The 12937-nt window shown below is 26.2% G+C and overlaps 1 protein-coding gene across 1 annotated transcript; it reads left to right on the top strand.

The window, feature by feature from the left end:
• The first annotated feature begins 1703 nt into the window (after positions 1-1703).
• LOC101494762 (stomatal closure-related actin-binding protein 2-like) lies at positions 1704-7048 on the top strand. Its single transcript, XM_004493312.4, has 13 exons — positions 1704-1845; positions 3140-3449; positions 3575-3703; positions 3837-3929; positions 4281-4421; positions 4551-4619; positions 5038-5121; positions 5220-5400; positions 5619-5732; positions 5951-6009; positions 6198-6332; positions 6534-6683; positions 6797-7048. Exons 2-13 carry the CDS (start codon positions 3162-3164, stop codon positions 6827-6829), a joined length of 1476 nt encoding a protein of 491 aa, XP_004493369.1. The 5' UTR covers positions 1704-1845; positions 3140-3161; the 3' UTR covers positions 6830-7048.
• Positions 7049-12937: the final 5889 nt, after the last annotated feature.

The following is a 12937-nucleotide window of genomic DNA, read 5'->3' as shown; positions in this document are numbered from 1 at the left end:
ATATATCAACTTAAACTTTTTTTTAATTAGTTCTCATATTTACCGGTGACTTTTTCATAATCCGTTTTGCAAAATTTCTCTATGAATCCAAGTGATCATACATGTTGCATGCGTAAAAAATTCAATACCCACAGTTCTCTATAATTATACTCTACAATAAAAATACTATTCCGTATTAAATACTCATTTTAGTCTTGAATATAAAAAAAAAATTAATCAACAAAAATTTATTTAAATTAAATACATTCATTTCTCTTGATTTAATTTTTTATATATTTGAGAGTGAATAACAATAAAATAAGTAAAAAAATATTGATCTATTTTGGACAAATTTTTAACCAAACTACGTTGATTTTCTTGATAATTGTTTTTGCTTATATTGTGAATCACGCACCATTTACCATTATGGATGTTGTTACGAAACCAGTGTGATCCAATAATAGTACGTGCCCAATACAATAATATTCATTGACCTTAAGCCTCCAATGTGGATATACTCTTAGTACTACCTTACAGCTCCACGATGGTCTTATATATTTTAATTAAAATTCCTTTCTTTCTGCTAAGATTAAAATTCCTTTTCAAACTAACGTGTGCTTGTTTACCAGAAAACGGCCCCCACATCTGCCAGGTTCAGATATAAATTTTACAAAATAAATAGTTGATATTACTTTTGAATATATAGTTCCAAGGAATTTTAATAATCATATTTATATTTATATTTAAATATTTGATATTAAATCCTCTAATTTTTAAACGAAAAATATCATGATTATCTGGTTTGATAAAAGCTAAATACAATTTGACTAAAAAATCATTTTATTCAAGATTCAAAAACAAATTTTCAAAAATGATATATATGAAAAATATAAAGAGTTAAATTGTTATACATATTGTACCAAAAAGTTTACACCACGAACAAATTAGAATTGATCAGACATATTTATGAATTTATAAGTAATTATAATTAAATAAAATGTTTCTATATAGTAATATTCATTATTAAATCTAAAAGTAAATAGTACTAGTACATGAATGAAGTCTTAAACTGTCACACTTTCACGGTTGGCTAACTAAAAAAATACCAAACGAACACTTTGTCTTTGTTCCTAACAAATTCGGCGTTCATCGTCTACAGTTTATATACGCATGTTTATGATGTAACCATCAAATATATTTCTTTTCTTATTCCAACAAATTAACATCATGATTAGTGGTGGCATATAGTGTAAATAAACCTAAAATCACAAGGTCATTTCCGGAAAAACGCTAGTCAAAAGAACGACCCCCCGCCAAACACAAGTCCCCGCTGTAAAAGAACAACGAGAAAAAAAATAAACATCGGTACGATACAGTGACTCAACCAAGCGCATCATCACGTCTGTAATATCACGCGCGTACAAGAAGCCGTAGATTAATATTGGACCTACAATAACAAAGGCGCGTGTGATTTTGGAAAGTGGACCCTCCCGTAAGGAGGGGGTAACAATGATGTAGTTTGTGAAAAACAAATTGATTTCAAGTCGTTGAGAGGGGAGACAAATGAGTCAGGTTGCAAGCTTTTCCTTCCTTTTTTATTTATTTTTATTTTATATTTTTATTTTATATTTATATTTTCTATTTTTTTTAACCTTTTCAAAAAGCAACACTAATGGCAAGCCTTTAGATTCTTCTTCTTCTTTACATTCATCATCTTTATTTTCTTTCTATCTTCTTCATTCTTGTTGTTGTTGTTTTCATCCTTCACCTTTTTCTTTATTTTTTTTGCACTAAAAAATTAATCACCTTGCATAAGCTGTGTTGGCTCTATGTTTTAACTTTCAATTAATCTCTTCATTTTGCTAGGTGAGTTCTTTCAACTTTCTCTCTATCCTGCATTCTCATTTTTGTTGCATGCAACTTTTTTTCACTTGCTTTACTTTAGCTCTCATTTTATTTTATTTTTTTCAATTTTATTTTTCTATCATTTGCTTCATCCTCAAAGTGATAGTCTTGCTAACAAGTAAGATGTAATTTAATTTTTTTTTTAACTAGTAATATCTGAAACATGGATAAAAAAGTTGTAATGTAGGTTGATATTAATTAAAAAAAATTTGAAGAGTACATTTGACAAGTTGGTAGTTAATGGTATCTACTTTTTTGTAAAATCCTCTTGCTTGATCTCAAATTGTCAATTCTCATACATCATCTCTCTATTTTCTGTTTTATTTGTGTATTAGGTTCTTGTGTCATTGTCTGCAAAAAAAACCATTTTTGTTGTGTAGATCTCTATGTTTTCATGATTTTGTTTGTTGGGCTAGAAGCAATGACATTTTATCTGACTTGTATTTTTTTTCTATTTTTTCCCCTTCTTCTAACTAACTATGTTCAAATTGATTTGATAATTGGTTTAGTAATATGTGACTGTGCTTGATCCATCTTTTTCACTAGAAGTAGGAAAAAAAACACTTAATGATTGTGATTGAAAATCAAGCACAACATTTTCAATTTTTCCTCTTTATGTTGACTGCTATTGCAATTTGCTACTACATTTTCCTTCTAATTAGATGTCAGACTAACATTTTCAGGACATTTATGATTTGATTGAATAATTAATGTGCTCGATCGGATTTTATCATCAAACTAAATAAAGGTTAAATGAAATGGATGGTTTAGTCAAAATCCTAATTCAAGATTATATCCTCCTTCAATATTTAGTCTTCAGTAGCTAACAGATTTTTATCCTCTTAAACACAACTTGGAATGGTTTAATTTACAATGTCAATCATGATTAGTTGTCAAAACCTCAACTACATTTGGTGAACTTCTGTGAATTAGGTCCTTTTATTATATGGTTTAACTCGGTGGTTAGATCAAATGTGTTTGATGTATCTTAAAAGTGCATATACATTTTGCTTGCATAACACAAAAGGGTAAAGATCTAGAGCTTTAATTATCCTATCTGGTGAATGAAGATATGTTATTTAATATTGATTTTTCTTTCCATGCAAAGGATCATCAAATTAGTAGATAGGTCCTTGAAGTATCAGCCATTTAGGATACTTTCATGTTTACATCTTCTTTATGCTATGTGCCTTTAATCTATTACTGAGATACTATTTACTGAAGGTCTCATACTATCTTGCATTTCGTTTTTTAGCCGTCCGCACCCCTTTTTCACCATGACAAAGATTAGTCCTGAAATTGAAACCAATAAGATGGCAATGGAAGCGGTTCCGCCTGTTTCGGCTGATGTGAGCTTTATTTCTAATAGTTTTCCCAAGTATAAACTTGGAGCTGATCATCAAGTTTATGATGAGCCTGCTGAGGATAACCACGGTCCTTCTTTGAAAAATGTTATTGAACAAGAAGCTTCCAATTTGTCAGACCAGCACAAGCGTATCTCGGTTCGTGACCTTGCCACTAAATTTGACAAGAACTTGGCTGCAGCTGCTAAATTGTCTAATGAGGTACTTTTTTTGAACTAGAGTTTGTCACATTTCATCGGGTTTTGGCTTTTTTATTTTACATTTCAATGGAATCATATTTTTCCCTAAACTTCTGGTGATATATATTCTTTCTTCATGGAATTCAGGCAAAGCTAAGAGAGGTGCCATCTTTGGAGGGACATGTTCTTTTGAAAAAGCTAAGAGATGCATTAGAATCTTTGAAAGGCCGTTTTACGGGAAGAAATAAAGAGGATGTGGAGAAAGCTATCTCTATGGTTTGTTATTTTATACTACTCCATGCTTGAGTACATTACTTTGTTCAAAGTTTGAAATTGTATTTCAGTTTATATGATGGATGGAAAAAATGAAGTCTTCAAATATCCATACTTAACAATATATTAATAACAGGTGGAAGCTTTAGCAATTAAGTTGACTCAGAATGAAGGAGAACTGATTCAAGAGAAGTTTGAAGTGAAAAGGCTTGTGAACTTTCTCAAACAGGTCTTCTTTCACATCTAAACTTTTTTTTCTTTCTAAATGAATATAGAATCTCCATCACAAGTTTCTGCTCATAGATATGATGATTTGCATGAATAGTTTCTAAATTTTGACTTTCAACACTTAGTTCAAATTCTAATATTTTCTCTTAGACGGTTCATACTATGGCATGTAAATCTGTTAGTCATTTGCAATATATCACTATAAAATGTATTGCATAACTTGATTGAGGCATCAAAATCTCGTAGAAGGCACCTTCAGTTGTTCCCTTTCTCTGTCATCTTTCATCAATATTATGATTTTATTTTTTTTTCTGGAAAGGAAATCTGATTCTGATTCATCTTTGTTCTATAGGCTTCTGAAGATGCTAAAAAGTTGGTTAATCAAGAGAAGTCTTTTGCTTGTGCTGAAATCGAGAGCGCTAGATCAGTAGTGCTAAGAATTGGGGAGGCACTTGAGGAACAAGAAAAAGCTATCCAAGCTTCTAAACCACAGGTTCTAACATGCTGTTTCATTACGCAATTTTGGTTGTACATGTAGAATTTTATAAAGATGTTCTATTAATATTATGCAGTTATTATTATGTTACTTAAGCATACATTATATGTTGTTTCTTATGGCTAGGATGTGGATGGACTAGTAGAAGAGGTTCAAGAGGCTAGAAGAATCAGATTGCTTCATCAACCAAGCAAGGTACATTGCTTTTTCTCTTCCTCAATACTTTTGTAGCTGATAATATTTGCTTAATTTAATTATACTCCATTTTATGATAACGGCAATGATAATAGTAAATTAGTTATTATAATTTTCCGTAGTATCCATATTGCATCTGAATTGATTACTTACGTACTAGACACCATCCTTGGTATTGTTTTTTTTTTCAAAACCATTCAAAATGAAAAATTTTGATATTAAAATATTTGAAATGCACTCATTATATTGCATTTTACTGTTAAGTTTTGTGTGTATGCTAAAGGTGTTACTATTGGTGTCTAATATATTCTACTGTACTTTATTCAACTATGAAAATTTCCATATCCATGCATCGTTTTTTTCTATTATTAAAATAGTAAAAATTGGCTTATTTATAAGAATTTTGTAACAATTTCAGGTTATGGCTATGGAATACGAACTTCGTGCTCTAAGGGATCAAATTCAAGAGAAATCTATATTTTCAATTCAGCTTCAGAAAGAGGTTAGTTGATATCTTATTTTACTAGTTTGATTACCTGTCCAGGGAGTCTAATACACAGATATACTTATCTTCCAATAACTTCATTTTCTACATGTCAGCTAACAATGAGCAAGTGGGACAAGGAGAATAAATCTCATTTATATATGTTAGATGGTTCTGAAGCTTTAGGTTCATATCTTCAAGTCAAGCCTTGCTCGAATGAAGTGCCACAGGTTTCACAATGTTCGTTTCAGTGGTATCGCTTGTCATCCGAAGGCAGCTGGAGGGAAGTTATTTCAGGTACTGTTATTCTGATGGATTTTCTAGCATATGGTGAAAATGGAGAGGTTTTTGTATTTGTACCAGTTTATTTTAGTAATATCCTTAATTGATACTGATACTTAACCTATTTGATTTTTTTTTCTCTCCTGCTTTTTTCTTGACTAAACTCCAACATCAAATTGATCCTCTTGATTTTTATTATATTGTTTGAAGTTGATTTGCCTTTTATTTATCAGGTGCCAACAAATCAATATATGCTCCTGATCCCCTTGATGTTGGGAGAATGTTACAAGTGGACATTGTCTCCAATGGCAAAAAACTTACACTAACTACTATTCCCATTCAAACTGGTTAGTTTTGCTATTGGCCTTACCTTCTGTTTTTTTTTTCTTCCAACAAGTTGTTTCTTGAGAAAATGCCTCCGGTAATCTGGAGTTAGGTCGGGAGGTAAGTAAAGTCTGGTCAAGGATAGTTCCAGCCAGGGGTCATGTGGTACCCTTTGGAACTTTATGATACATCCAGAAATAGAAAACAAAGGCTAACAAACTACCTATTATGTGTGTAACAGTCTCAGGACTCGGAAGCCATGTGGAGGCACTTCTCCGAAAATCCAATACCGATTTTAATGTATGTTAACCACACTCTTTTGATTCAGTCATTTTACTATTCCTAGCAGAAAAGAAAAGAGTATTGAAATTATCAACTGAAATGAAAGTATATCATACAGAAAAGGTGTCATTTAATGAATGCATTCAGAAATGGACATTCTTGGCTAAATAATTCTTACAAAGTTTGTATTTGGTGTTGTTATACAGGTAGTTATTTCTCAGATGAATGGAAAAGATCACTCATCACATTCTACTCATTCATTTAATGTGGGAAGAATGAGGATAAAGCTATGTAGGGGTTGGATTACAAAATCTAGAGAGATTTACTCCCCAACAATGCAGGTACTACTTTAGTAATCCATCATCATTGTTGTGTCACACACACATTAAGACATAAGTTTACCACATAATACTCATTTCTATTATTTAGTATGGATAATTATCAAAGTGCATTATTTGATTTGTATGTTTTTTTTCCTTCTATGATTTAAGTTCTATATTTGAAGACTTATATCCTTAAACTAACATTTTATTTAAACTAAGCTATGCGGCGTCAGAAGCGATGTCGGTAATGCAGCGAAGGCACTATTTTGGCAAGCAAGAAAAGGACTGTCATTTGTATTAACATTTGAATCAGAGAAAGATAGAAATGTTGCAATTATGATCGCCAGGAAATATGCTCTCGATTGCAATGTACTCATCTTTTTCTTAACTGACTATCTTTTGATTCATATGCACACTTATTATTTCATTTTGGACTTTCATGTAAATTAAATGTAGTAATTTTAATTATTTATTTTTGACAGGTTGTGCTTGCTGGGCCAGATGATCTAGTGTAGCAACAAAATTAACTGACTGAGTTTTCCAACAACAAAAGTGAGTGTTATGAGATTCTTGGTGTGAGTATACGTGTGTGCTTGTTTTTGTTTAAGGTGTGATTTCATACTTGTAATTGGTTTCCACTAATTTGATTGCATTGTTTTAGGCATGGTTTTTTTTATTTGCCTAATCATGTTATAACAAACTCAAGTTTGTATAATTATTTGTTCATTTGTTCACTGTGGCTGATTTACATATTCCTGCAAGTTGTGTTGTAATGCAAACTGCAAAGCACTCCCAAAGCATTTTTTAAGCCAATAAATCACTGCATTTCATAGATAAACAAATGACCAACGCATGATGGATTTCTATTTGGTCATGACACCTTAGCATTCTATATGCCACATAATTCCAATTGTGTAACCTCCAACTATATGCTGAGTTTTTTTTTACCAGAACAATATGCTGAATTGTCAACTTAAAAACAATCATTTTCTTTTCTCTTTTGTATCTTTCTCAAAATCACTTTCGTAATAACTATTTTGTTGTTTCATTTTCACCTTTGAATGCATTTTTTTCAAGTAGTTACACATCTTTTCCAATTCTAAACATAATATTAACTACATTCAATTATAAACATCTTATGCATTTACTAGCTAGTGATCTTTTGACCTTTCTAAATCTCCTAACATTCTCTTTTTTTTCCACAAGTCCACCAACATCCTCTCAAACTCAATTACATCAACTTCAAAAACTTTTTTTTCCTATTATATTTTTTTGTTGGATCTGCATTGTATATTTGATTCAACCAATATTATATATATTCAATCAACTTGACAAACAACTCAAGCTTAATTATTGTTGTTGGAGGATGGGTACCCTTATCTTCAACTTCTTTTTTGTTTAATATTTGTGTGTTTGATTTGAAATTTTTATATTGTGGATTTTCTTTGTAATGTTCTTTGCACATAATATTTTGGAATGTCTATTAAAACTAGAATTGAGGGAAATACTCAAGATTAGGGATGCTAGCCCATACCAAAAAAAATAAGACATTTATGGTGTCAAACAAAATCATTAGTCTTTAATTATGCAGTTGTTTTATTCAGCTAACTCTACTCATTTCTTAGAAGCTTGCAGCAAAAAGAAAAATATAGTATAAATGAATTAAGTTGGATACCTGTATGTTTCATAGTTCATTATTTACATTCTAGCTTGAATAATTTGTTGGTAAAATTTTTATGACAAAATAATTTATTTGATGTTGTTCCGTTTATTTTTGTCTATTTGTGGATTAGTTTGTGTCTTTCTTTTATTCAAATAAGAAACCTAAACCTCACTTATATAGCGTATCTTTTTCGGATTTATTAAAAAAACATGAGTATTGCATGTTTCCTATTATATTGAAGTCTATCACATTGGATTTATTTGTAGTTATCATTTAAATTTTACAATTTTCTCTGACACCAATAGAATTAAATAAATATAGAAAAACCACAAAATACTAAAATGGAATTAAATATTTACTCGGTGCTATTTTCATGGCTATTAGTATCCTATTTTATATTCATATGTGAGCTTACATTTATTTTATGCTCAGTCATTTTTTCAACTGAGACTCAATACAATAAAATAAAAATAAAAATAAAAATAAAAATAAACAGAGTAAAGTTTGATTTTATATATGTTTGGTTGTCCATTGCAACAAGACTAAAATTGATGACCTTTGATGGTTGAACTCCCCAAGTGCAATATACCATTATAAATATCGGGTTTTATAAATTAGACATAATAATTATAAAGAAATTATTACTCAAGAATTATAGATTAAATACACAAATAATATATAAATTTTAAATAATAGAAAGAAAAAAAATTATTAAAAATAAACATAAAATTCTCAAATTAGTCTCCGCAACGTGGGAGTTTTCATTCTAGTTAATAATAATTATAGACTATAAGTGAATATGAAGCTTTAGCTAAATTAGGGTTTAAATTTTTTTCTTTAATTTGTTCAAAGTTATGGTTTACCTTTCGATTATAGGCGCGTTTGTTTTTTTTTTTCTTTAAAAAAATTTATAGTATTTTTTTATTACACCTTTTTCAAAAAAATTTAAAAAATAAAAAGTTTCAAAATAAAAAATTAATTTAAATAGTTTATTTTAAAATATCATTTTAAGTATTTCATGTGTTTGTTATAATGTTTTTTAGATAATAAAGTTTTGAAAAATAATTAAAATAAAAAATATTTTGAGAAATTTTTCATAAAAATTATTTTTGAAAAATATTTTTTTATAAAATATGACCATTTATCATATAATAATCTCTAAAAATTAATATTTAAATTATTAAATATTAATTATTTTTAATTGGTAACAAATTAATTTAAAATAACATCTATTATTTTTAAATAATTTTTCGTAAAAATTAATTATAAAAATATAAAATTAAAATCATTTTAAAAAAATCTAAAATAAACGGACCTATATCTTTACTTTTCCAAATTTATGAGCTTAATAACTATTAACGGATAATTAAAATACGTTCTCTCGTGTAGTCAAACATATTTCATCATAATAATATGTTGTAATATTTACATTTTAAAATAAAATAGTTTTAGAAATATCGACATTATGAGATTTGATTGAACATCTATGCTAACAAGTTTGAGTACAAAGTAATTAAAGATATAAAAGGATATTAAAAATTAATTAAGTTTTTTATTTTCCATATTCATTTATCGTATTATGGTAAAAACGATCATAAATTTCATAGCGTCATAAATTATATTAAAAGGCTTATCGGAATGGTATGTAAAATTTAATTTTTGGGATATGAAAATTAAGACATTTTGTAGATGAGGTAATTTGCTTTTACTTTTGTATTATATTATTGTAATATTTTTTTTTAGATGTTAACTAACAAAATTCTGAAGACAATAAGATATATTTGTTTTTCTCATTAAAATAAGATTATCTTAAGTACGTTTATTTTAAAATTAATTAATAATTTATTCAATTGTATTTTCTAACATAAATTTGGGTAGTCGCAATTACAAATAATAAATTTAATGAATAAAACAAAATAAACTCTTAAATATCCAAAAACAAATCTTAGTCACAACTTTAGACGAGCATGAAAAAATCTCTCAATAAATTTAACATCAATAGAAAAATATCTCAAAGTCTTTCATTACATACTATTGTTTCCTTATATTTATGTATGTGACATTATTTGTTTGAATCACAAAATGTGACGTTCTATCAAATATAAACATATCTCTATCAAATACAAACATATCTTCAAATAACAGACACGAAAACAATAAACTTATATGTATATTTAAAATTGCATAAACAATAAATAAATACATAAATAAATAAATGATGACTTAAAAGAATCTATGAATATAAGTCATATTCACAACTAAAATAATATTTTCACGGACATTTTCACTTCATCAAAGCTCTAAATTTTAAATTCAAAAAAATTATTTTAAAAACAAAAGCAATACTGATCAACACTTAAGCAACCCTCTACTATAAATAAATCAATACATGTTCTTGACTGGTCATAAGCAGTTTAATTTACATATATTTTTAGTTTTATATAATATCATATTTTTAAAATATGTCATCTATAAATATATGTTCTTGACTGGTCGTAAGCAGTTTGGTTTACATGTATTTTTAGTTTTATATAATATCATATTTTTAAAATACGTCATTTATAAATATTTTTGTTTATCAAATGAACCCGTCTTAAAAATAACGTATAAAACTGTTTACAATGAAAAAAAAAATGCTAAATAGAAAATTCTATGAAGTTATATTAAAGCATAAATTTGTTTACAATGCAAGCTGTTACTATTTTTTTTATTATTTATTAAAGCCAGACTATAATATAATAGAATAGACTAGAATGGTACCATGTGCTATGCAAAGGCCCTTTAATAGGAGTGTACGTGGTGAATTTGGTTGGGATTTTAAAATAAATAAAATAGTTTGTTTGGTTTAGTTTTTTCAATTTATTTTCATGATCAATTTTATATTAAATTAAATTGATAATGAATATTTTGATTTAGTTATGTTCAATTGAGTTGATAATTTTTTAAAGGGTTGACAAAATTTAAGAAAATTATTTTAAAAAATGTAATAAAAAATAATTCAAACATTATATGTTGTTTATATAGTTAAAACAAGAATATTAGTTGTCTTTAAATCATAGTTCAACTGATAAATACAAATATTGTTAGATTAGATGTCTTTTACGAGATTATAAAATTTATAATCTCTTTTTTGAAAAAAGGTACATTGGTTCTAATAATAAAAAATCGTATAAAATAATACTAATATAATATAAAATAATAATAAAATATAACTGTTTTGTTTGAATATCAAGTAATAATGACGTGAAAGTTATACTTTAATTAATAAATATTGAATTTGCCATATTTTAATTTGATTTAGACCAAAAACATAATGACAAAGTCAACTCATTTAATTGATTTAATTCTAATATTCAAATCTATCATATTTCAGTTCTTAGACCATCATACTCTTTAACTTATTTATGTTAAATAAATATATGTATACAAACACATATTTTTTTATTTATTTTCAATATAATAAATAATTGAAAATATAAACATTATTATTATTAAAAACAAAACAAAAAGTTAATGGATGGAAAAAGTTGAAATATCATGGACATGTCTGAGATAGAGTGAAAATATTAGTTCACACTTGACATATAATAGGGCTTTTTAGTAATGAGGTATTGGGTTTAATATTTATTTTTGAAAATAAAACATAAAATTAATGAATTTATATTTTAAAGTATTTTTATATTAGTTGTTTAAAAACTATTTTATTTGGATAAATAAATTAAAAAAAAGTTATAAAATCACTTAACAATATATAAATCAATTAAATAATCTTATAAATAATCAATATGCTTTTAAATGTAATAATATTTTGTCAAAGGCTTAAATACATTTTTAGGAATTTTATTTGTGTCAAAAATAAGCTTTTAATCTCTATTTTTACAACCAATTTTTTGGTTCTCCTATAAAATAATTTTGAGATTTTTTTGGTCTTCCACCATATTTTATTATGTGACACTATATATGACATCTAGGTGGCATTTTGACAGGATACAATAATATTTATATCGTTATTATTGTAATTGATTTTATTATATATTTAAATATTAAAAATACAATAATAAAAATTTAAATATTTTATCTAAATATGTTAAAATTTTAAATAATTGTTAGATAAAATAAATAAATTTAAATTTGAACTTAGAAATGAAATAAAATAAATTTATTTTTAATATTTTAATATATAAATAAAATTTATATAAATAATATAATAAAAAAATTAAAATAAAATAAATAATTTTTAATATTATATATAAGTATTTTAAAAATGTAAAATATTAATAAAAATCTAAATAAAATAAATTATAAATATTTTATTATACAAATAGATAAATATATTGATTTTTAATATCTTAATATCTAAATTACAACAATAACAACTTATAAAATATTTATTCAATTTACAAATGCTATTAATACTATTAAGTATCATTTCATCAATGAAAGTGTTAGATTATAAAAATTGGTAGGAGACAAAAAAATTACAAGTAGTTTGTAAGGATCAAAAAACCAATTTTAGAAATAAGAGAGCTAAAAAATTTGTTTTCGACAAAATAAGAGATTTTAAATTCACTTTTGATTGTTTTATTTTTGTGGGAGAGATTCTTATGATAATCTAAATATATAAAATATTATTAAAAACTTTAGACAATACACACGAATTAATTTAGAAGTAGAGACTAAAATTGCTGACAAAAATATTTGAAGAACCATTGTTTAATTTTTTTTTAGAATGAATAAGAATAATATAAAAAATTTAATTATAAAAATATATATATATATATATATATATATATATATATGACTTTAAAAATAATTATATAAAAGTTTAATTTTTTCAATTATTTAATTGTTATGATTTATTATAACATAAAAAAACTTTTACGCGAATGATATATATAAATTAAATTTCAAAGATATATAATATACCGATATAGATAAAAAGAATATTAATTTTCATACA

This window comes from Cicer arietinum, chromosome 3 (genome assembly GCF_000331145.2).
Source record: "Cicer arietinum cultivar CDC Frontier isolate Library 1 chromosome 3, Cicar.CDCFrontier_v2.0, whole genome shotgun sequence".
Classification (NCBI taxonomy): domain Eukaryota; kingdom Viridiplantae; phylum Streptophyta; class Magnoliopsida; order Fabales; family Fabaceae; genus Cicer; species Cicer arietinum.
The sequence above is the reverse complement of the archived record's forward strand: the minus strand, read 5'-3'. Positions and strand labels throughout refer to the sequence as shown.

Bases quoted from the DNA above. Each gene is read 5' to 3' on its own strand.
- LOC101494762 (XM_004493312.4), top strand. From the start codon at position 3,162: ATGACAAAGATTAGTCCTGAAATTGAAACCAATAAGATGGCAATGGAA. The intron at 4,422-4,550 runs GTTCTAACATGC...TCTTATGGCTAG, and splicing joins TCCAAGCTTCTAAACCACAG to GATGTGGATGGACTAGTAGA. The intron at 6,684-6,796 runs GTACTCATCTTT...TATTTTTGACAG, and splicing joins AATATGCTCTCGATTGCAAT to GTTGTGCTTGCTGGGCCAGA.